Source organism: Colobus angolensis, unplaced genomic scaffold (genome assembly GCF_000951035.1).
Source record: "Colobus angolensis palliatus isolate OR3802 unplaced genomic scaffold, Cang.pa_1.0 Scaffold581, whole genome shotgun sequence".
Lineage (NCBI taxonomy): Eukaryota > Metazoa > Chordata > Mammalia > Primates > Cercopithecidae > Colobus > Colobus angolensis.
This window is the reverse complement of record NW_012119388.1, coordinates 340,480-365,419: the sequence shown is the minus strand read 5'-3', so window position 1 is coordinate 365,419 and position 24,940 is coordinate 340,480. Positions and strand designations below refer to the sequence as shown.

Genomic DNA, 24,940 nt, shown 5'->3' with positions numbered 1-24,940 from the left:
GTGTAGCTCAGGATGGTCTCGATCTCCTGACCTCGTGATCCACCCGTCTTGGCCTCCCAAAGTGCTGGGATTACAGGCTTGAGCCACCGCGCCCGGCCCCTGGTATTTCTTTATAGTGACACAAGGACTAATACAGGGTCCTTCCTTACATTGGAAGCAGAGTCCTTACTGTGGGGATAATATCAAAATAATGCTAGAACGCTTTCTGCTGCAGGGGACAGAAACCCCCCTCAAACCAGCTTAAGCATAAAAAGGAAATTTATCAGCTCACTGATTCAGCTAGGGTAGGCAGGATTATGCTGTGGTAACAAACAACCCCATCTTAGAACAACAAAGGATTGATTTCTTGCTCACGATACACGTCTATCACAGGTGAACTGAAACTTCAGTATCTCCTCACCCAAGGGCCCAGGTGCCCAGGCAGATGGAGCAGTCACCATCATCATCCGTCTCTGTGACAGTGAGGAAAATCCCCCTAGGGGGCGTGGCAGCCATCTGAAAAATGCTCTGCCCAGAAGTGAGGCTTATCACTTCTGCTCACAACTGCCCAGTCCCAGCCAGTCACATGGCCCCATCTGGCTACAGAGGGTCAGGAGGTACAATCCTGCCATGTGCCCAGAAGGCCAAAAGCTGGAAATATTTGGTGAATAGTGTAAAGACTTCCATACTAATGTATCTAAACAGTCCAGGAGAAATGTGGTTTCAGGCATGGCTGGATCCAGGATCTCAAGAGCTATCACTGGGACTATCTCTCAGCTCTGCTTTCTTGTGTGTTTCTAGCTGCCCCTCCCAGTACCCTCCTTACAACTTAGTAATCCAAGCAGAAAGAGAGTATGGACCACTAGGGTATGTCTGTCCTTAAACTGTACTGTTGCCACGGGGAAGAAACGTCCTAATGGGCAGGCCTGGGTCACGTAGCCACTCGCAGATCTGGGGTCAGCCACGTCTCCAAACTGCTGCATAGGCAGATGCAACGGGCACCCACAGGGGTCTGCTAAACCTTCCTCACCTCTCAATCTAGGTACTTTCCAGCAGGGCAAGCTGAAAAAGAGCTGAAATTGGCATCAGGAGCCCAGAGTTCTGGTTCCAACTCTGACCACTCATTCAGTGTGTGACCTTAGGCAGGTGACCAGCCTGAAGTGTGCCTTCATTTCATCTGTCAAATGGATGACTTTGCCCCTCAGAGCCTGCAAGGTGAGGAATGTGGCAGCTGGGAAAGTGATGTTGCTATCGGTCCCCCTTCCTCTCAAGTGAGGCTTGTCAGCAGTTCTGGCCTGGTCTTTGGAGGGCAAGGAACCACCCGTCCCACTTGCTCCTGACCCTTAGTCATACCTCCAGGCCTTTGTCCAGGCTCTTCCCTCTGCCCCAAATAGCTGGTACATCTAACATCTAACAACTCCTATTCATTTTTCTTTTTTTTTTTGAGATGTAGTCTCACTCTGTCACCCAGGCTGGAGTACAGTGGTGCAATCTCTGCTCGCTGCAACCTCCATCTTCCAGATTCTCCTGCCTCAGCCTCCTGAGTAGCTGGGATTACAGGCATGCGCCACCACACCCAGCTAATTTTTGTATTTTTAGTAGACACTGGGTTTCACCATGTTGCCCAGGCTGGTCTCAAACTCCTGACCTCAAATGGTCTGCCCACCTCGGCCTCCCAAAGTGCTAGGATTACAGTCATGAGCCACCACTCCCAGCCTCCTATTCATTTTTCAAAGTCCAATCAACACCACCTCCTCCCTGAAGCCCCCTGCCCCTCTTGATGTTCTCTTTGGGCTACCATCAGTAAGTGAGCCGGGCCTCACTCATACCAGCTAAGAGAGCAGACTGTGCATATCTCTTCCCAACTCTGTGTTTAGACTCAAATCAGGAGCATGAAATTACACCATGGAAATAAGCAAATGCTACAAATCAGGCTTTATTGAGTGCCTACTATGTGCCAGGCTGAAACTAAAGGCAGTGAACAAAATAGAGTTGCTGGCCTGGTATGACTTGTGTTTTATCTTTATCTTTGTTTCCAGTATGCGTTTATCTCTGTCTATCCAACCAACCATTCTTCCTTCAAGCTCTTTATTAAAGCCATTAAGAGTAACAGCAAAGACTTTGGCACCAAGTTAATACCATCCTCCTATCCATCCATCCATTCATCCATCCTCCACCCACCCTCCTACCTACTAATCCGTCCTTTCAGGTGATGAGCCAGCTCTTGTCTCCAACTTTTATTTTTAAGAGACAGGGTCTTGATCTGTGACCCAGGCTGGAGTGCAATGGTGCAATCACAGCTCACTGCAGCCTCAAACTCCTGGGCTCCAGCGATCCTCCCACCTTAGCGTTCCGAGCAGCTGGGACTACAGGCAAGTACCACCACGCCCGGCTAATTTTTTTTAAAATAATAATTTTTGTAGAGATGGGGCCTTCCTATGTTGCCCAGGCTGGTCTTGGACTCCTGGCCTCAAGTGATCCACCTGCCTTGGCCTCCCAAAGTGCTGGGATCACAGGTGTGAGTTACTGCGCCTGGCCTCCAACTTTGCTCCTCTGTGTTTATGGACTGAGTTCCCTTCAAAGGTGGGATCCTGAGAAACCTCGTCTGCCCCAGTCCAGAGCCCCCCAGTCTGGCCTCAGTCAGGCCCTCCCCAGCCATCTGTGTTCCCCTCCCCCACCCAGCAAGCTCTGGGTACAGGAGAGCTGCGCTGGTTTCCTGGGAGCCTGGCTCAGGTGACACCTGCAGGTGGCTCCTGGAACCTGTTGTCCCCAAGAAGGTGTGAAAACCACAGCACATCTGGACCCGAGTGTCCCTAGGGTGCAGGTGCAGGGGGTGCTGAGGGCGGCCCCCTGTGCAGAAGCTGTGCTTCTACTCTTGTGCTCCCATCCAAGTCTCACACCCTTCGATCCCAGGCTCACAGTCCCATTCTTATAACCATCAGTGTTCTAAAACCTTCCAGCCTCCTGCCAGGCACCAAGGACTCTCACGCATTCTCTCAGCTACCTCTCCCAACCACCCCATTTCATAGATGAGAAATGAAGGACCAACTTCTGCTGACTTCCAACGCAACCCTGCTCCAAAAGCACGAGTGAGCCAGAGCTGGCTCCTCCAGCACGGCCCCGCAGCCTGCAGTCTGCCCTTTGGGGAAGACGGAGCCGGGCCAGGGTGGCCCCAGCTCTACTAAAAATACAAAAATTAGCCAGGTGTAGTGGTGTGTGCCTGTAATTCCAGCTACTCGGGGGCTGATGAAGGAGAATCGCTTGAACCGGGGAGACAGAGGTTGTGGTGAGCTGAGATTGCACCACTGCACTCCAGCCTGGGCGACAAGAGTGAAACTCTGTCTCAAAAGAAAAAAAAAAAGAAAAAGAAAATGTTGCTAAGAAGTATTTTCTTAGCTTCTTAATTCACACTTCGACAGGTTCTCTGACAAATCAATGATAAAAAACGACCTCCCTTCGGTTATCCAGGATGAACAAATAAGATGCAGGACTGAACTAGGGCGGGGTGGGGGGCCCAGCAGGACGTGTGGCTGGAGCACACTGCATGGTTCCGGCCTGCACCCTCCCTCCATGAATGCCACGGGGGAAGGGTCCCATGAGCCTTGGCCTGCTATGTAATTGGTGTTTAACAAATATCTCTTGAGTGCATAAAGGGAATTTTTAAAAACTTAGTAGCAGAAGTTAGAAAAAGAAATCTTGGTTGGTGGGGAGCTGTTTCCACGAGATGCAACAGACTGATTTTAAGCCTGGAAACCCCCTGAGTGGCCCTCTACAAGTGGGACGGCCCCTTGGGCACCCAGGCTGTCACTGATGATTGATGTTCTCACCCCCGCTCGCCTCAGCTCTGGCCACAGAAGGAAGGAAGCTGACGTTTATTGAGGGTCTGCTCTGGGCTGTGTACTGTACACGGGTGACATCGCCAGTTTCCCCCAGGTGGGTCATGCCTTCCCCCTTGTCCGGACAAGGAAACTCTAGACCAGAGAGGGGCGTCGACTTGGCTCAGGTAGCACAGCCAGAAGGTATCCGAGTCAGGACTCAGACCTTCGTCCATGGGCCACCCAAAATCTTCCCATTCCCGGGGTCACTGTGGGCTCACTCCATCCCCTTTCCCTTCCTGCTGGCAGGTGATAAGGAACAACATGGACTTCTTGCAGCTCCTGGAGGCAGAAGCTGGAGGCCTGGACTCAGCATCTTTCACACTATGCCCTGATCCCACAAAGTCCCGGAGGTGCCGTGGACCAGCTTGTAACACAAGAGCCCAGAAGGGAAGATGGCTGTTGTCATCTGTTGACCACAGACATGTTTGCTGTGCACACTCGTGCACATGGGTGAGCTCCATGGGCCCAGACATGTACAGGGCAGGTGAATGTATGGAGTACCATGGGCATTATTCCAGGCCCACAGGCACATGCAATCACACACATAGGTGGACATGCCAATGCGCACCTAAGACACACACACACACACTCACGCACGCATATGCACACACACACATGCATATGCACGTGCACGCGCGCGCGCACACACACACACACACACACACAGTAAACATCAGGCTCAAAGGCCCATCCAGGAGACCAAAGGCTGCAGGTGTCTTCACATCATAGCTCAAGTAGCCTTGTCTCTGGCTCAGGGCCCAGTGGCCTGGCCAGCTCTGGACAGCCGGTCAGCCTCACTAGCTGGCCTGGGGTCCAGGGCTCGAAAGTGGCGGGGGAATGACCACCCACTGGCGGAGGTAGCTCCAGGGGGGCCCTTCGTCCCCGGGGCTGGTGAAGTCACACTCCGCAGGGCTGCTGCAGTCAGAGCCCACAAAGCCACTGTCAAACGTGTCCATATCCAGGCCAGCCGGGGGCGAGCCCGCCTCACTCTCTGAGACCCCTCCGGGCGACCGGCCACCCCAGGACAGTCCCCTAGCCCAGTCCTCCCCATCTGCAAGGGGTGGCTTTAGTCTGTCCAGGAGGCTTCCCAGGGGCCCTCCTAGCCCAGGGATGCCAGCTGAGACACAGCCACAGGAGAGGACTGTGGTTCCCGCGCCCAAGAGTGGATCCTCTAGGCCTGGGCTGGGCTCCAGGCCAGTGTCCAGGTCCAGGGCTGGGTAGCCGTCATCCTCACAGCTGCAGGGCCAGGTGCATGGCCCCTCTGCATCTAGCACAATCACTGTATCGATGGACAGCAGGCCGTACGGCCGGTCCCTCTCCTCACTGTAAGCTGAGCCTCCTGAGTTCTGGGCCGTCGCCCAGAAGCTGGGCTTGGGCACGCCGTCAGACTCCACCAGCTCTGCTGGTTCCCGTAGCTCCGTGAGCTGCAGCCTCTTGGCCGGGCTCTGTGGTGGGTGGCAGCTGTACACCTCCAGGGCTGAGGGCACTTCTGGGCTCCAGGGTCCCAACTCCAGCCTGGAGCCAGTGAAGGGAGCACCCACCCACTTCTGTGAAAGAGAAAAAGAGAGTCTTAGCACAGGATGGGGGTAAGGTGAGGGTTTATTTATTTATTTATTTATTTATTTTAAGGATAAAATAAGTTTTTATTTATAGTCTTATAGTGCCATCTCCCATACATACCACAAGAGTGTCACACGGCCCTCCGTGAGGCTGGCACCGCAGGCTTAAACAGCTGGCTGAGAGAAGCAGGAGTGAAACATGCCAGGGACTCTGTGCTGCGAATCTGTCCCCACTTTCTTTTTATACCACAAACTTCTTTAAGAATCTGGTCTTTCAATAGGAGCGATACATAGCTTTTTAGAAAAAGGAAAAAAAAAAACCCTTAAAAAGGAGGAGGGTTCATTCTGATTACTCCAAACCGGTCATCTTCTCAAAGTAGAGCAGTTCAGATTCACAGTCTATCGGAGGTGAGGGCAGACCAGGAGGCCGCCTAGGCAGGGCAGGCGTCCTCCGGGCATGTGCCCGGCAGGGCTGGAGGAGCTGGTAGAGTGGGCAGGACACTATGTGCTCAGAGGTCTGGCTGGCTGTCTGTCCTCCACAGAAAAAGCTGCCAAGTTGGGGTATTTTGGTTTAAAAATTCCTGGTGGGGACAGGGAATCCCTGAAGGGAATACGTTAAAAAAAAATATACAGTGGAAATGGGGAAGGAGAACAAGAGCTGTTGTCCAAGAGCTTCTACGTAAAAATAAAAATTTAAAAAAGAAAAAGGGAGAAAGAGAAAAACAGAGTCTTTTAGATGCTTCTGAGGATTCTACCGATGAACTGAAAGGAGGATGAGACGATGGAGACAGACAGTTTTTATTGCTGGCCTGCCCCGAGTGGCTTAGCTGGCCTCCATCCGGAGCTTCTTCCTGCTTTGGGGCTCTTCAGGCTCAGACTCCGAGCTGGAGTCTGAGCCCCCATCGAAGGCAGAGATGGTGCTGCCCTTGGCGTTGGTGTAGAGGCTGTTGTCTGAGGAGGGGTAGTTGGTCTGCACTTGGGCACTTGACCTCGCCTTCTCCAGTGCACGGACTTGCTGCTCCAGAAGAGCATTCTGCCACTTGAGGTTGTCAATATCTTGCTGGTGTGTGTGGTTTTTCCTTCACATATACTGGATATACTCTGTGGCTTTGTCTAGGATTTGGGCCTGGGATGCCTTCTCTCCTTGGAGTGATGGGACTGAGTCCCGCAAACTGTGAAAGCTGTCTTTGATGTGGTCCCTACGTTTTCGTTCCAGTGCATTATGATGGGCCCGTTTGTCAGCCGCAGATTGAAACCTCGGTTGCTCTTCATCGCTCTCCACCTCGATGTCATCGTTATCGCTCATTTCCTACAGCCCAGGGAGCGGCCACTGCAGCGGCGGCGGGGAGGGGAAGGGGTGAAGGGGAGGGGGAAGTCACCGACAACAACAAGCCGAGTCCCCCCCACACACACACTCTCACTCACTCGCTCTCTCACACACACACACAACACGGGCAAGAACCACCTCCTCACTATTTATTTATTTTTTTACTTTTATTCTTTTGAGACAGTTTGGCTCTGTCACCCAGGCTAGAGTGCAGTGGTGCCATCTCGGCTCACTGCAACCTCTGCCTCCCAGGTTCAAGTGATTCTCCTGCGTAAACCTCCCAAGTAGCTGGGACTACAGGCGCCTGTCACCACACCCGGCTAATTTTTGTTTTTTTAATCTAGGTGGGGTTTCACCATGTTGGCCAGACTGGTCTTGAACTCCTGCCTTCAGGTGATCCACCCGCCTCAGCCTCCCAAAGTGCTGGGATTATAGGTGTGAGCCACCGCACCCAGCCAAGGTGAGGGTTTAAACAGACAGAAAGACAGACACAGACACAGAGACAAGACAAAGAGACATCAAGAGAGAAAGACAGAGATGTGAAGATAGACAAAGACACTGAGAGACAGAGAGCGAGCAAGGAATCAGGACCGCGATGTGCTCCCACCCTAGTGGGGGCCCCACTGGTGTCCCTTCCTACACTGCACCTCAGTTTCCCTACTTATAGAAGGGAGTTGCTACCCTTAGTAGTGTGACCACTCAGCCAACTGGTGGCCCCATAGCCCAAGCAGGGGCCAAGATTCCTGAGTCAAGGAGACACGGGGGCAGGAGGGCCTGAGATCTGAGGTACCCCTGAGCCATCTCCTGCTTTCCCTCCTCCTTGATGCTTCTTGAAACCTAGCACTCTCCTGGTTTATGTGTCGCCACCAGACGGAAACTTGGCCCCCGGGCATAAGTCTTATCTCTTCTGTCCATGGTTGTAGCCCCAGTACCTAGCACACAGTAGGTGCTCAATAGATGTTTATTAACAAAATGAATGAGTGGAGTGGATCAGTGAAAAGCCACTTGGAAAGGCCTTTGTATACTTTGAGGATAAAGGATGTGAGTGATGCTGGCTGAGGCGGTGGCCCTTAAACTTGAAGGACCCTCCCCTTCCCTTCCCATGTCCGGACTCCCACTCATGACACCAGAATCCTCATGCAATTGGCAAGGAAAATCCCAGAGAATGGGAACCTCCGTGTTTTGAGCTCATCTTCCTCCACTCATCTCAGAACTGTGATGTGACTACCACCACTGATTTAAAGTCACTTCTCAGCTGTGTGCCCTTAAGCCAATTAGTTACCCTCTTGGTGCCTCAGTTTCCTCATCTGTAAAATGGACCTAATAATAGCACCCATCCCTAGGGTTATCGTGAGAGTTAAATGAGTCACTGTTTGTGATGCTCCTAGGGGACTGCCTGGTATATAGCAAGTGCCATATGAGTATTGGTAAAAATCAACCCAAAATAAATGTGATATTTAAGCTTTAGGGAAGAGGAAAGGGTGGGTCTTATGTGGGTGAGAGTCCAGGTTCCTCTCTGCTCACTCTGAGCTTTGGCCTCCTTGTGGGTGCCCTGGGGGCAGTAGAACATCCACTCTGCAGGGGCTGCTGTGAATATGAGAATGAGTGAGGCAGGAAGGGTGTCCAGCGCAGCGCCAGGCAGAAAGCAGGAGCTCAATCAATGCTCTAGGTCTGCACTGTCTGACTTTCAGGCTCAGCTGCAGCAGGTGGGGCTGCCCCTCCCACCTCTGTCACCACATCCTCTCTGCAGCAGCCCCTCCCACTGCTGCAGGGTGGGTGACAGGGCTGTAAATGGACACAGACAACCTGTGGGTGCTGGCGGGAGGTGGCGAGTTGGAGGCTTGGCGAACGTTGGGGCCAGACCCTTCCCAGAACACACTCCCTCTCCAACCCAGGTTAAGGGCACCTAAGAAAGGACCATGGGGGCAATCTGTGACTCAAAAGACCACCAGCCTCACCCCCCTCCCAGTCTGGCTCCTTGGGCTGGGTCAATGCTGCATTATTTTGTTTACTCTTTCTTTTTTATTTTATTTTATTATTATTATTTTTTTTAGATAGGGTCTCTGTCTGTTGGCCAGGCTGGAGTGCAGTGGTGGGATCATAGCTCACTGCAGCCCGTGAACGATTCTCCTGCCTCAGCCTCCTGAGTAGCTGGGACTACAGGTGTGCACCACCTCGCTTGAATGATTTTAAAAGTTTTGGTAGAGATGGGGAGGCGGAGTGGTGGTCGGGGTCTCCCTGTGTTGCCCAGGCTGTTCTGGAACTCCTGGCCTCAAACAGTCCACCTGCTTTGGCCTCCCAAACTGCTGGGATTGCAGATGTGAGCCACTACACCTGGTCAAATCTTGTTTAATTCTTCTGCCAATTCTGCACTACAAGAATGTCTACACTTTGCACATTGGGAAACTGAGGCCTGGCTTGTGGCATGGCTGAGACCTGGATGCTCTAGGCCTGTGGGGTGAGGCTGGGGAGCTTGGGGTGAGGAGAGGTGAGGTTCCTGAAGAGGAGGAGGGGCTCAGAGGAGCTCGTCACAGGGTGGGGAGCTCACCTTGAAGTCTCCGCTGCAGCCCTTGTACAGGGGCACGAAGAACTGCTCGGGGCTGGGGACGGCCCATATCTTCTTCCATAGCTTGAGGGGGCAGAGAGGGGTGAGGACCCTGACATCACCAGACAGCAGCCTGGCCTCCCATTCGGACGCTCCCCAGCTTCATCCTACAGGAACTTCCGAGCATCATAAGACACAGCCCAGGCGCCTCCCACCTTCCCTGGGGCTTGGTTTCCCCATCTGTAAAATGGGAGCAGCGAGTCTCCGTCGCAAGCTCCTGAAGGGATATTTAGATTATGTTCTTGGATGCCTGTTGTGTGCTGGGCAAATGTTGCCCCTTCTAAGCTTCAGCTTCTTCATCGGCAACCAGGGGTGCGCACAGAGGCCATTTCAGAGGTGTGGAGTATTACAGCCACCTCTTCACCACCACCTAGTGGCCCCTGATGCCCCTTGAGCCTCAAAACTTAAAACTCACTGGACAAGATCACAGCTGAGGTCTCTGTTTAAGGACACAGAGTTTCAATCCCAATTTCTCCACTTCGGAGCTGTGTGACTTTGGACAAATTCCTTGACCTTTCTGTGCCTCGGTTTCCTCATTTATAAAATAAGGGCAACTGCAGTGTCTCATGCTCATAGGGCTGCCATGGGGGTGAAGGGAGTGCCCTCCACAGTGTCCAGCACACGGTGGCTGTGGGTTGGTTATTATTCCACCGTCGTCATTGTTACCATGTGACAGGCATGTTCTCCAACCCTGGGTGGGTCATAGATGGGCAGTGGCCCATGCCGACCACCTTCCTGCCTTCCTGATCCCCTGGCCTCACCTCCACATTGGGTGGGTCTTCAGGCTCCAGAAGGCAGGAATGAAGACTATGACAAGCAGGAGGAGAAGCAGCAGGTGAGGGTTCCAGCCTTCCTTTAACTCTGGGAAGGAAGCAAAGAAAGGGTTAAATAGCACCAACTCTGCCAGAGGCCACATGGGGTAGGCACGGTGGGAAATGGGTCTGGGGTAGAGCAGAAGCGGGTGGGAGGGGCTGCTACTTCTAGTGTCTTGAAGTGAGATGGATCTGGGTTCAAATCTTGTTCTCATTCCTCACCCCAGGCAAGTAGCTTCATTTATCTGAGCCTCAGTTATCTCATCTGATAAACAGGGCTGATTCCCGCTTCAGAGTTAGGGGGATCAAATGCCCAACAAAAGCAGCAGCTGGCACCCAACACAGGGCCTGGCCAGCAGGGGCTCCAGAAATGTCATTGAAGGGCTACATCTGAGGATGAACAACTGAATACCTCCCAGCTGTGCCAGGAAGCTCAGGGCTTAGGGTGGCTAGACCAGGACAAGATTTCGTACTAGGAGTGGGGTGTCCATCCCAGCTTCACACCTACCCTCTGACTGGGTCTGAAAGATGACCGGGTCACTCCACTCACTCCAGGAGCTTCAGAAATGCAAGGTGCTTTGAAGCCAAAGGTTCATTTATATTGTGGTTCTCAAACCTCAGTAAAATAAAGTTCACCCTGAATGGTTTAAAATGAAGATTCCTCGGCCCTCAGGATTGTGATTCAGTAATTCTTGGGTGAAGCCCAAGTGCTTACACTTTTTAAAAGGGAAACCAGTAATTCTGATCTAAGGAGTACATGGACTACGTATTTAGAAAGTTTCCAGCAGCAGTAAGGATTCAGATGCAGAGAGGCATGGATCAGGTGAATCCTCCTTCCCAGCCTCCAATGAGATAAAAGCAGAGGCTTCCAGTTAACATTTATTGAGTCCTTCTCCGTGCCAGATACTATGCTAAGCCCTTTACATAGATTATTTAATCCTTATAACTCAACTGTCATGTCCATTTACATATGTGAATTCTGAAGTTCAGAGAAAATAAGTAACTTGCCTAAGATCCCTCAGCTCTGAGTAGCAAAGCCAGGATTGGGACCCAGGTCTGAATCCAGAGCCTATTCTTAACTAATATACCTAGGATTTTCTTTTTTCTTTTCTTTTTTTGAGATGGGGTCTCACTCAGTCGCCCAGGTTGGAGTGCAGTGGCGCGATCTCAGCTCACTGCAAGCTCCGCCTCCTGGGTTCACACCATTCTCCTGCCTCAGCCTTCCAAGTAGCTGGGACTACAGGCGCCCGCCACCTTGCCCAGCTAATTTTTTTTTTTTTTTTTTTTTTTTTTAGTACAGACAGGGTTTCACTGTGTTAGCCAGGATGGTCTCAATCTCCTGACCTCGTGATCCGCCCGCCTCAGCCTCCCAAAGTGCTGGGATTACAGGAGTGAGCCACCATGCCCAACCAATTTTCAAAAGTTTCTGTGCCTGGTACCTGATGACTGCAAAGAAAAGGCCACATGCCCTCTGCAGCTGGGTTGGGGAAGAACCTCCAGGAGCCACAGTGTATGCAGACAACCACCTCAGGAGAGGAAACAGACAATCGAGCAGGCCCACAGGTCCAGCATCAAGCCAGATAGAAGAACTATGGATGGATGGACTAATGACGTTAAGGATTACAATCCTGGAGTGCAGAAGGAGCAGAGAAAAGAGATGAAAGACGTTGGGTAGTGAAAGATGGACAAAAAGGGCTAAAGGAACTGGCTGATCTCAGAGAAATCAATGAAATGCCATGGAAAGCTTTTGATCAGCACAGGTCCAAGGCCCCTGGGTTCTATGGCTTCTGCTGTTAGTCTTGCATTTATACTGTTCAACTGATCGGAAAAATAATGAGTTGATGCATCAGAATCAATACCAACTTTGGATGGTGCCCAGGACCCATTATATAATATGAGATCCTCATCCATTAAAGGGGCATAACAATAGCACCTAACCTCATAGAGTTATGTATAGAGAGAATTCAATGAGATCATTTGAGTAAAGTGTTTAGCATAATGCAGGACACATAGGAGTTAGACAAATGTGAGCTGCTATGATCATTAATTATATAATTCTTACTATACCCATGCTAAGTAACCACTGTGACATCTTGTTTGTTTGCGAAAGACATTGAGGTCAAATGTCTCTATGGACTGTGGCTTTTTCTCTCCAGAAGAAGCTTTTGTTTAGGGTGTTTACTTTTTTCTCACAACTTGAGTGAATAGTCCCACCCCCAAAGATATCCACAATTTGATCAAAAACAACTTTTTAGCTTTCCCTTCACCTTTAGTTTAATATTATCCCAAAAAACAACTGAATACAACTGTTTTATCCAAATTTGTTCTCAAGGAAAAATAAAGTAGTGGCTCTGTGCAACTTTTTCATTCACCAACCACCTTTTCTTATATTAGAACCTATGCTGTGATTGTCAGCTGAACTTCAATAATTTCCACCTACTTAAGAGAGATGCCTCAAACAAATTAACTTTATTTTCAGACAACAGGTCCAAAACGACTTCACAGCTGAATCATGACGAACATGTGGCTGTTTCCTCACAGCCAGAAACCCTTGATATTAGAAGAAAAGTCCAACCCCCCACACCCTCATCTGGCCTCTTTGCTCACAGTGAAGAACTGATGAGACAGAATTCCTGAGAAGGGAACATTTAGGTAATCTAAGATAGAAAGGAATGGAAGGACTGGACAAAGTAAGCCTCCCGACGAAGGAAGGGAAAAGAATAATATTACACAACAGACTAACAGAAAACAAGACCCATCAGTATCTTCACGATAAACAAGAGGTCACTCTAGGTGCTCTGATTAAAGGGTGTCCATGCCTACAGAGGCGGAGGATAAATCTAAGAAACAGAAATTTATAACCAGCCCACTGCTTTCATATTTTCCATTAGGTCAGTGTGAACATAGCTTTGCTCCCAATGGTCAGACCTGACATGGGTCCTGAAGATGGTGAGTCAGGTATATCCCAGCCACCCTCACCAGAGAATATATCTATGACAAACCCCAATTCCTAATCCTGAACTACTTCAAGCCACTCTACATTGTGGCCATTCAATAACAGAATAAACTCTGTGAAAAAGCTGCATGTTTTCATTTAGGAAATGAGTAGAAGTTCACAAGCAACCCAGAATAGATGCCAGCAGTTTGCTCCAGTGGGCCACACCGCAGCAGCAGCTCAGGCTCTGCAGAATCACTGTGTCCAGTGCTTCCTGAGATGTTCTTTCAGCTGAGGAATGGAAGGCAGCAGCTGTTGGCACTCATGACAACGAAGGGGCAGCTTCAAGAGCTCAGGCATCCCATCTCGGACAGTCACTCTACCAGCCTCTTGTACCATCTCGATCACAGCTGCAGGCAAGGAAGAAAAGTCAAATCCCAGCTACTCTGGAACACTAATATGAGATACCAAAAATAAAATGAAATAAAAGACATGACTCCAATCAGTATGCCAGGCCAGGTATTCTAAAGCTCAGTAAGTTTACTTTAGACTTCCCTCAGGCAAAATGAGCTTAATCAGATTATAAATATGAGCAATCGACCTTTGAAATAGTACACTCCTTCAGGACACACTCCAGGCAATCCATATCACTCTGTCAAGAGCTCATCACAGTGCTTTACCTCTGGTTGGCCCCTGGTAAATGCCAGCTGCCATTGTGAACACCCCAGCAATGCTTAAGCTCTTACACACCAGGAAATGCTTTCTTCTACATATACACAGCCTTCCCCTGCTATTTCACCACTCCTGACAGGAGGCAGCCCTGAAGCTCCCACCCAACTGATGGCAGAAGAGACTAAGAATTGTCCACAGCTTGCTTATCCACGAACTCCACTAATCCTCATGGCAGCCTTTAAGTCCCCTGTTGTCACAATAAAACACTGACCCTGACATAATAGCTTTCTAGGTCCCCCAAGAAGACAACTCACAGCAAAGTGGCAATAATACTACAATCCAAATAATCCAGTTTCTTTTCACAGGGCTTGCTTTATAGGGAACACAAAGTTGTACATAGGTTTTTGAGGTCAGGTTATTATTCAGGGAAACAACCAAATCAAATATAAGAACAGCTCAGAAAACGAAACAAATGTGAAAATCAAGCAACAGTGTTTACCTTGTGATTCCAGGAAGTATTCTGTATTGAAAGAATTCCAATGTTTTTTGTTTTTAAGGCAAGGAGAATCAAAATCCTGGCTGATCACATGAAGATGGACATGGCTAGTTGAAAGAAAAAAAAACTGAGCATTAAACTCTTTAACAACTATGGCTTAATCAAAAGGACAAAGAGTTTGAGTACGTTGTATTCATACTCTTTGAATATTCATACTATTGAATTGATAGTATGTCCATTTAATTCAATTGATTCATTCATTTACTTAAGAATATTTAATGCTCAATAAGTAGGTACTATGGCCAAACACTGTTCCAGGCGCTGAGACTTTCGCAAGAAACAAAATGGGAAAAGCCTCTGTCCTTATAGAAATTGTATGCTAATGAGGAAAGACAAATAATAAATAAGCAAACAAACAACAACAAAAACTTAAAGAATTAACATTGCCAAGAAAAAATAAGGAAAATGGGATAGAGTGCCTGGGAGTAGAAGCTGCCTCTTTAGTTAAGTGTTCAGGGAAAGCGTCTCCCAGGAAGTGATTTGAACTGAGACAGCAGCCAGGCAAGCAAGGTCTGTGGGAAGAGTGTCTCAGAAAGTGAGGAGGCCAAGAGCAGGGACCCTGAGACGAGGAAAAGCTCAGTGCAACCAAGAAACAGAAAAAAGGTAATATGGCCCAAATGTATGGCCTGAATTGTTGGAGCCAAGCAGCAGACACGAGGCAGAAGCCAGGTCAAAAAGGCTCTTAAAGGCCAACAAGCGGTTTGCATTCTATTCTGAATCTACTGGGAAGCCCTTGAAGGATTTTCAGCCAAAGAGTGCTATTATCTGATTTATATATATATTTTTAACAACAAAAAATTTGAATTACAAATTTTAAAATGGACCACAATTTAAAAGTGGGCCTATTTTAATTTTATTATTCTTAAATTCATTCTTTTGAAAATGCAACCAGGTGCGATGGCTCACGCCTGTAATCCCAGTATTTTGGGAGGCCAAGGCAGGTGGATCACTTGAGGTCAGGAGTTCAAGACCAGCCTGACCAACATGGTGAAACTAACTACTAAAAATACAAAAAACTAACTGGGCGTGGTGGCAGGCGCCTGTAATCTCAGCTACTCAGGAGACTGAGGCAGGAGAATCACTTGAACCTAGGAGGCGGAGGCTGCAGTGAGCTGAGATCGTGCCACTGCACTCCAACCTGGGTGACAAAGTTACACTCTGTCTCAAAAAAAAAAAGAAAAAAGAAAATGTACTTTATTTTTGGAATGATAAAAGATTTCACTATGAACTGACAAAGCAGAGGTGGGCTGATACTGGTGGGTCAATTCTTCATGTAGGTATTTAAATGTTGTCTTCTGTATTACATCAAAATGATTTGCAACAGGAAACTGGAAAAGGGGAGCAAAGCAGACTGCAAAGCATATACTAAGGTCTTTCCATAGGTATCTGATAGAATGCAGATTCAGCACAACAAAGCGTAGACTTTGCAGCAGTGGCTGGTAAAGTGTACTGCAAGTGTACCCTAAGAACCTATATAAAAACCATTTTTTTCTTATTCCTAACAGAAAAACAAATTTTGTTTTGTTTAAACAATAAAATGTAATGGAAAGATCTGTACTATAAAACTACTTGCTATAAACTATCACAAGGACAGAAAACTAAACACCGCATGTTCTCACTCATATGGGGGAACTGAACAATGAGATCACTTGGACACAGGGTGGGTAACATCACATACCGGAGCCTGTCGGTGGGGTGGGGGGCTCGGGGAGGGATAGCATTAGGAGAAATACCTAATGTAAATGATGAGCTGATGGGCGCAGCAAACCAACATGGCACATGTATACCTATGTATCAAACCTGCATGTTGTGCACATGTACCCTAGAACTTGAGTATAATAAGAAAAAAAACTACCTGTTATAGCCCATGTGTTCAGTTTGTTCAACAAGCTTATTCACACATGATGAATTACATGAACAGAAAGTCACCAAATAAGACTCAAGACAAAAAAATTATCTATCAACCTCCATATGAAAAGACCACAACTTTAATGATTTATACAATCCTTAAGCTTAATACCTGGTCAGTACAGGTTTCCAAATCAAAATCAAGTCATAGGCTGTTTACAATAACTGCATTATACTAACATTTTCTTTCCAGTATTTCTTTCCATGAGGGAAAAAAATCGTCAGAAGCTTTCACTCTTGAAAAGTCTCCTAAACTAAAACAGTGTTCTTCTCCAAAATGAAAATATGAAGTCAAACAGTAAATAAACAAAGCTAAGCTAATTTCAACAGTCATATTTCCAAAAGTAAAATCTATTAAGTACAATACACCTGCACAAGAAATTACAAGAAATGATTACAGTTACAGATGCAAAATAATATCTAATTATCCCAGTCTTGTGAACATAATTAAAATCAAATTCATATACTGGTTCAAATATTATGTATAATTTAGATAAGTTGGTCAAGTATTATTTGAATATACACCATATTTGTTAAATCTAAAATCATATTACCTTTTCTCCTCCTTTAATATTTGTAGATACATGCCAATATGGAAAAAAAATGTAGTTTCCATTTATGTATTAACAGAGAATTTCTACTGCATATGTTTCAAACTGTCAAAAAAAAAAGTCAAGGTACATTTTCACGTAAGAGATAAAAATAAATTACCAGAATTTTAATTGATAAAAGTTTCATATCAATTTATAAAAATGACCCAAGCATGTGGCTCATACCTGTAAGCTACTCAGGAGGCTGAGACAGGTGGATCACTTGAGGTCAGGAGTTCAACATTGGCCTGGGCAACACAGTGAGACCCTCATCTCTAAAAAATTGTTTTAATTAGCCAGGCATGGTGGCACACCCATAGCCCCAGCTACTCAGGAGGCTGAGGCAAAAGGATACCTGGAGCCTAGGAGTTCAAGGCTGCAGTGAGCTATCATCTTGACACTGTACTCCAGACCGGGAGACAGAGTGAGACTCCCATCTCTTAAAAGAAAAGCAAAAACAAAAAATGAGAAAAAAAAATACATTTATAAAAATAGGGGGAAAGAAAGCTGGGTGCAGTGGCTCACGCCTACAATCCTAGCACTTGGGGGGGGCCAAGGCAGGTGGATCATTTGAGGCCAGGAGTTCAAGACCAGCCTGGCCAATATGACAAAACCCCATCTCTACTAAAAATACAAAAATTAGCTGGGCATGGTGGCGCATGCCTGTAATCCCAGCTACTCAGAGAGCTGAGGCATGAGACTAGCTTGAACTCGGGAGGCAGAGGTTTCAGGGAGCTGAGACTGTGCCACTGAACTCCAGTCTGGGCGACAGAGCGAGACTCTGTCTCAAAAAAGAAAAAGAAAAGAGAAAAAATGAAAAAAAAAAAACTGAAACAGATACAATTATCATATGGTCTCCAATATAAGAAGGTATTTAAAGAAGGGGCGTTTGGTCAAAAACAAGGACTAACCTAAGTGTGCTGCCTTAAAAATCGAATTTATAGGAAAACTAGTTGCTTGGCCTAGTTTTAAATCTAATTACAAAATCCATCTTTTTCTGTTTTTTGAAAAGCATAACAAATTTATTTAATCCAAGTTTTATGTGACACAGGAGTCTTCCAAATGAAGATGCAAAGATACAGGGAAAACTATCCATTTTTACACTTGGGTTTGTTGAAGAATGAAAAGCCTCTATAGAACTATTATTCCTTCAAAAGGGTATACGACTTAATGAGAATAGACTGAGTGGGGAAAGCCAGCAAGGCCTGTCTGTCCAGATTCTTCTTAACCTCTTTGTGCAGCATTCCTTCTTCCCAGGTATGGGAATGGCAGTCTTATGACCTACTATCAAACAAGGTAGATCAGAGAATTTCTTTATAGGCAAGTCTACATAGAAAAGAAGGTTAGAGTAATGTTTTGGGTTTTGTGGTTGGCTTTGAGGAAGAAAGGTTCTAGTTTCTATAACCTGCCTTGAGAAAGAGGAATTATAGTTTCTATGGCTTGCTTAGGGGGAGAATGAGGGGCAAGAGACAGGGGGCAGGAGAAGGTCAAGGAGAAGCTTTGCTTCTGAGGCCTTTATTTGGGGTTATCATTTTCTAAACCCCAACAACCCTATCTGTGAAATGGAAGTGAAGATACCTACTTTACAGGGTTGCTAAGATGACGAAATGAAAGAAATAAAGCTCAAGTGCAATTTCTGATCATCAATAGCTAGCAGATTTTAAATGAGGTATCACCTGTCCCATAAACATTTATGGTATATATTCTCCTACCTTTAATATCCATGGTGGGGGATAGGAGAGCAGGACAGGAAAAGGCTACAATTCTCCCTTAACTACAAGCCAGATTAGCACTGTTTCTGCTGACTCAACTTTCATGACCCACTTTCTTACACCGGTGATTCACAAACCCTAAAGCTCTATTGTTGATACTCACTTTTTGATCCATTTACTATGACTGGGCTTCTGTCCCATCACACTGCTAAAAGCATATTTTTTTGGATATAACTTATGTTTTGCTAACTACCAAATTGGTTCTCTCTTTTTTCTATCATTAATATATTTAATACAGGTAACTTTTTAAAACTTTTAGGGTCAGGGGTACATGTGCAGATTTGTTATATAGGTAAATTGTATGTCACAGGAGTTTGCTATACAGATTATTTTGCCACCCAGGTAATAAGCATAGTACCTAATAGGTAGTTTTTCAATCCTCCCCAACCTCCCTCCCTCCACTGTCAAATAGGCCCTAGTGTCGGTCGTTCCCTGCTTTGTCTCCATGTGTGCTACGTATTTAGCTCCCGTTTATAAATGAGAGAACATGTGTTATTTGGTTTTCTGCTCCTGTGTTTGTTCACTTAGGATAACGGCCTCCAGCTCCATCCATGTTGCTGCAAAGGACATGTTCTTGTTCTTTTCTATGGCTGTGTAGCATTCCGTGGTGTATATGTACCACATTTTCTTCATCCAGTCTACCACTGATGGGTATCAATCATGGTTGATTCCAAGTCTTTGCTACTGTGAATAGTGTTGCAATGAACATACAAAATCTAATTTCTAAATAGTCCAGATATTTTGGTAGTTATTCCAGCTCAACAGAACTTCCACTGACGTCCACATTCATTACAGACAACAAATGTTATCAGTCCATCAGCACTACATCTGTATATGTGAACAAGCCACTCTGGGTTCCACCTGCCTTGGCCACCTAATGCTCTCTGACGGCTTCTTTGGTCAAGTTTTTCCATCTCTCTCTGAGCCCATCACTGGCCATTTCCTGTGCCATCATTCTAGCAAATAAGACACTAGGAATATTCTCACATGGTACGTTTTCCCTTAAATTTGGATTCTTTGCTCTTTAAGATTTGATATCCTACTTCATACTCTACCTTTGCATTTTGTATCTATATTCCTTAATTTCTTGATATACAGCCTCCTCAATTTGAGATCCTAATTCTTCCTCACCAGTTCCAGTAGCAGTGTAGCCATCTCCTGTTCGGAGAGCTGCAGCAAGCACCTCCCAAGACTTTAACCAAACAGAGTCAGAAGTGCTTCATTCCTGAATAAAGGATGAAACACAAGTATCTACAGCATTTGTTTCACTCTCTCTGCTGCTTGCATTGCCACCGGAGCTACTTTCTTCTCTCGCTTCAGGGCTATTCTGCAATGTTACTACAGGTTCTTTTTTCTTTTCTTCAGGGTCTTTCTCAGTTGATAGTAACTTTTTCCCAGATTTCATGACAGACTGTTGAAGATATAACTTCTTCATCTTTATGCTGCTTGCCATTAGCATTAACTGATACTCTGATTCTTCTCTGGGCTGTAATAATTCCAAGGTCACGGGAATATTTTTAAGCTCCTTTGGCAAATCCAATGCACCAGCTGTATTCTTCTGCACCATCCTGTCCATTTACTTGGCCATGGGAACCACCTTGTCTTCTGTGGCTCTGGCGGGTCTTCCCCACACCCAGCCAGATGGAGGTGAGAAGTGCGTAAACCCAAGGTGGAAAGGATGGCAAGAAACAAGCCTCCGTAGTCCTGACAGACTGGACCAGGCCCTTTCTCACAAACCAAGCCCATGGGGCAACCTGATTTACATGTTTAAAAGATCACTCTGACTGTTGTGTGAAGAAAGAACAGATAGGGAGAAACCAGTTAAGGAGGCTGCTATAGCAGTCTAGCCCAGAAAATCACAGCCAACCCTACAGCTGAGCTGTAGCAGCTGAGATGGCAACAAGCAATCTTACTTTGAATGCACTTTGGAATAGAACAAACAACTTATTAATGGGCTGCCTGTTGCTTTGGGATGGTGTTACTTACTGAGATAAAGAAGGTTAGGTGAAAAAGCAGGTTTGGGGAAGAAAATCAGGAATTCTCTTTCGGACTTGTTAAACCAAGTAGAATGCCTTTTTGTATAACAGCTTTCACTCTTAAAATCAGTAATATTTCACATTCTCCCAATAAATAATCAAAATCAATCAACATGTGTACAGAATCCAAAATGAAATATAAACACTAATAAATAAGCATAGCTGTATTACAAATGAATGAGGAAACCACACTAAAGGGGCTGAGGAAGAAAATACAGTAACTAACCTAGCTTTGGAGAACAGTGTTTTGACTAGATACGGTAAGGCTAAAAACAAAAAGAACTATAGGTAAGTACTGCACTCTAGTTAGTAAATATCTTTCTCACAGGGGTATGGGTTAAGAATCCTGCGACTATTTTATGGGTACACTAGGGCTGAACAAGTAAATGAATTTATTGTAACTAATGAGAGCCAGGTTTCTCACTGTTGGAGAAATCAGTTACAAAAAAGGAAAAAGGGAAACAAGAATGAAACTTAAAGAGTTGGAATGGTGTCAGAGATATCAGTATGAACTCATGGTTTTCCACATACAAATAAAGGCAAACAAACACAGAATTATAGGGCTGTGTGTGTTTGTGTGTGTGTGTGTGTGTGTGTGTGTGTGTGTGTGTGGGTTAGGATTCATACAGGTATTTCTGGCTCTATTGGCTGAGAGGACCTAGACACAAGGACACCCTGGAATCAACCACTTCTCTCACAGAAACCTAGTGCCCAAGACCTAGGGCTCTTTGGAGAAGTGGTTCATTCCAGATAAGCCTGGGGCCAGAAAATAAATTGCCCAAAAGATGTGGAAGGCATATCAAAGTCACACAAGAGCTGACCTAAACGGGCTTTCAATAACCAAAGCTGAACAATTTGCGCAACAAAATAATTATAGTATTGAATTATAACCTATAGAATAAACATCCGAGTCCATACTATTAAATGATTGAATAAAGAACTAATGAGAAAGATGGAACAGCTCGTTCACACAGAATAATTTCAACCAATAAGTTAGGTGAAGGAAGTATAAAGTCACCATAGAGTAAATACCAATACAGTAACTATTACAGGCAAGACACACCAGTAGATGCTAAAATCATTGGGTGCAAATTTGAGGAGAAACAGTAGCATAGTCTCAAAATATCTAACCCAAAATATTCATGAATTAAAAAAAAAAAAAAAACACAGTAATTTTGAAGGTGGAAACCTGGCAGACACCACCTTAACAAAATGATTAAGGTTAATATCACCAGTAATAAACGATCTCAACATCATGCCACCCCCATATGATATACTGAGAAGGACACAATCAGAAATATCACTTCAGTGATTTAAAAAATGGATAACGTCAACCTAATCATGAAAAAAAAAATTAGACAAACCCATATTAAAAGACATCCTAAAGACAATTAGCCAGTACTCATCAAAAGTGTCAAGGTCATGAAAGCCAGGAAAGTAGGAATTGTCACAGATTGAGGGAGACTAAGAAGAGAACAAATAAATGAAATGTGAGATTGGATTCTGGAGTAGAAAAAGAACAATACAGGAAAAATTGGTGAAATTCAAATAAGGTCTATAGTTTAGTTATCTAAAATAAGCTCTACAGTTTAGTTACCTACAGTTAGTATTATGGAAGGTCTTTGTTCTTTTTCATACTTAATTTTTTATATTTTCTTAATTGAAAACATTACTTTTACACTAGGAAAAATAAGTTCACTTGTTTATCACCTTTTCCTTTCTAACATGTTCATTTATTCAAAATTACATCATACAGAGTAATATAAAAGGATATATACATAGCAACTTTGCTTATTGGCTCAATTTGCCTCCCATATATACCTACCACAGCTCTTGCTGTGAGCATTCTCCATAGCACAACATTCACTGTATGAAAAAGGTAAGGGCATCATGATCACTATGTGAAAAGGGCTCAGCGGCCAAGGGCTCTGTTAGTCAGGGGCTCTGCCTTAGGGAAACAGGATTGTGGGTGACTCTCCCTCCTAAATTTTCAAATATTTATTTAACAATAAAAATGTATTTTTAAAGTGAGGTACAACATACATCCACCCTATGACCTAACAATTCCATCTCCAAATATTTATTCTTTTTTTTTTCTTCTTCTTCTTTTTTGCGACAGAGTCTCACTCTGTTGCCCAGACTGGAGTACGGTGGCGTAACCATAGCTCACTGCAGCCTCAACCTCCTGGGCTCAAGCGATCCTTCCACCTCAACTTCCCAAGTAGCAGGTGTGCACCACCACCGCCGGCTAATTTTTTGTATTTTTTGTAGAGACAGGTTTTGCCATGTTGCCCAGGCTGGGATCCCTAAATATTTACTCAAGGGGAAAAAATAAAGTACATATGTCCATGATATACATAATAACACACATGAATCTCAACATTATGCTGACCCAAAAAAGCCAGACCAAAAAAGAGTATGCAATGTATGATTCCATTTATATGTGGTAGCTCTAGAAGAGACAAAAACTATCTATGCTGAAGGATTTAAAAGCAATGCTTGAGGGAGGATTGACTGGAAAGGGGTACAAGGGAACTTTCTGGGATGAAAGGATAGACATCTTCTGTATCTTAATCAGAATGATAGTGGCAAGATTGTACGCACTTATGAAAACTGATCAAACTATGCACCTTATTATGCACTTTATTGTATGTAAGTTATGCCTCAATTTAAAAGAATCAGTACTGACTAGGGAAAAATCTGGCACAAAGATTTCATTTGGTTAAAGTGGCCAGTAACCTAAGTTGTAATTATTCACCTAAATAAAATGTGAGTGTTGGTAGTTAAAAAAAAAAAAAAAATAAGCAGAGAAAATCCTGTCACATGCTACAACATGGATGAGCCCTGAAGACATTATGCTAAGTAAAACAAGCCAGTCACAAAAGGACAAGTATGTCCCTGTATGATTCCACTAATATGAGGTACCTAGAGTAGTCAAATTCACAGGGAAGGAAAGTACAATGGTGGTTGCCACGAGTGGGAGGGGGAAATGGAGAGTTATTATTTAAGGTACAGAGTTTCAGTTTGGGAAGAGAAAACAGTTCTGGAGACGGATGGTAATAATAGCTGCATAGCAATATGCATATAGTAATGCCAATGAATTGTACACTTAAAGATGACTAAAATGTAAATTTTGTTATGTATATTCTATCACAGTTTTTAAAAAAACAAAATAAAAACTCTAAAATCTAGACTCATCATCTTATTGCTTAAATCAAAGGAATCATGGAGATCCACCTTGCCTGTATCCTTTGAAAGAAATCAATCATTCCTTTCTGAATCCTTCTGGGCATAAGCCACAGGAAAACAGATTCTACACTTTTCTCTCATTTTATTTTCAAATCCTGGATCTACTAAGCTGTCATTACAGAAGTCTATGATGTTTGTTTCCTTCAGAGTAATGGTCCTTAATCATTCTGGGGTTACAGATGCTTTTGAAGAATCTGATAAAAGCCACTGACCACAATTCTTCATCTGAGGATAACGAAGCTGCTTCATCTAGTTCATATATTAGGCTCTCGAAGGTTTTTATTTTGAGAGGAACAAAGAACCAAATGTAACTGAATTATAGGCAGAAGTGGGAACTCAGAGCTCGCATGCAAGTCAGGCAGAGAGGTGGAGGCTTCAGCCTACCTACTTTGGAAAAATTCCATCCCACTTCCCTGGGCCTCAGTGCAATCAGCGCGTTCAGCAAGCCCATGCTTAATCTATCTGCCCACCTGGACAGAACCAGGAGCCAGCAGCACTACCCACATGGCTTACCTCATACTCGGAATGGCGTGGTAGCCCAATCGGAAGCGGAGTTTGCTGGACCCAGCAAAATCTACAATCACCTTTTCCCCCACAGTGTGCATATGCTTGAGGAGTTCAAGGTGCTCCCTGGTCACAGCCTTCAGACTGGAAATGGCGGTCCATGGTAAGACCAGCCAATGGTAACGGGCCTTCGGGTATTTATCCTTTATTACCACCACCTGCTCATCTTTGTAAACCTAGCAGAGGGACACAAGAGAAGGAAACAGACATCTACTAAGAATCTTCTGTGTGCCTGGTTGCTATATTCTCTAAGTCACTTAATTCTCACAGTCTTGTGCAAATGGTTTTAGTAGCCCAGTTTTGAGAGATGAGAGCACTAAGATTCAGATAGGTTGAGTGTCTTGCACAAGTCATAGTTCCTAAGAGGGAAATCTAGGATTCCAACTCAGATCTACTTGACTCCAGAGTCTGTTTTCTTTTTTTTTTTTTTTGAGACGGAGTCTCGCTCTGTCGCCCAGGCTGGAGTGCAGTGGCCAGATCTCAGCTCACTGCAAGGTC

General features: G+C 45.3%; 2 protein-coding genes and 1 pseudogene across 10 annotated transcripts in view; all 3 read right to left on the bottom strand.

Annotated features, from left to right (window-relative positions):
- Nucleotides 1-5,524: 5,524 nt before the first annotated feature.
- On the bottom strand, nucleotides 5,525-6,991 carry LOC105526262 (protein max-like). The gene is given in 1 exon segment (XM_011962207.1): nucleotides 5,525-6,991. A coding segment is annotated over 1 exon segment (483 nt). The 5' UTR covers nucleotides 6,723-6,991; the 3' UTR covers nucleotides 5,525-6,239.
- A 5,470-nt stretch (nucleotides 6,992-12,461) lies between these two features.
- APTX (aprataxin) overlaps nucleotides 12,462-24,940 on the bottom strand; it is a 29,158-nt gene continuing 16,679 nt past the window's right edge. For 7 of the 9 annotated variants that reach the window (XM_011962198.1, XM_011962197.1, XM_011962204.1 and 4 more), the window contains 3 exons: nucleotides 24,392-24,618; nucleotides 14,267-14,370; nucleotides 12,466-13,505 (listed from right to left, as the gene is read on the bottom strand). In XM_011962198.1, coding sequence (XP_011817588.1) covers nucleotides 13,351-13,505; nucleotides 14,267-14,370; nucleotides 24,392-24,618 — 486 coding nt within the window. In that variant the 3' untranslated portion in view covers nucleotides 12,466-13,350. Of the gene's footprint in view, nucleotides 13,542-14,266; nucleotides 14,371-24,391; nucleotides 24,619-24,940 lie in introns of all 9 variants that reach the window. The other 2 variants (XM_011962202.1, XM_011962200.1) reach the window with 1 other exon arrangement.
- Nucleotides 19,402-24,329, bottom strand: LOC105526265 (annotated as a pseudogene).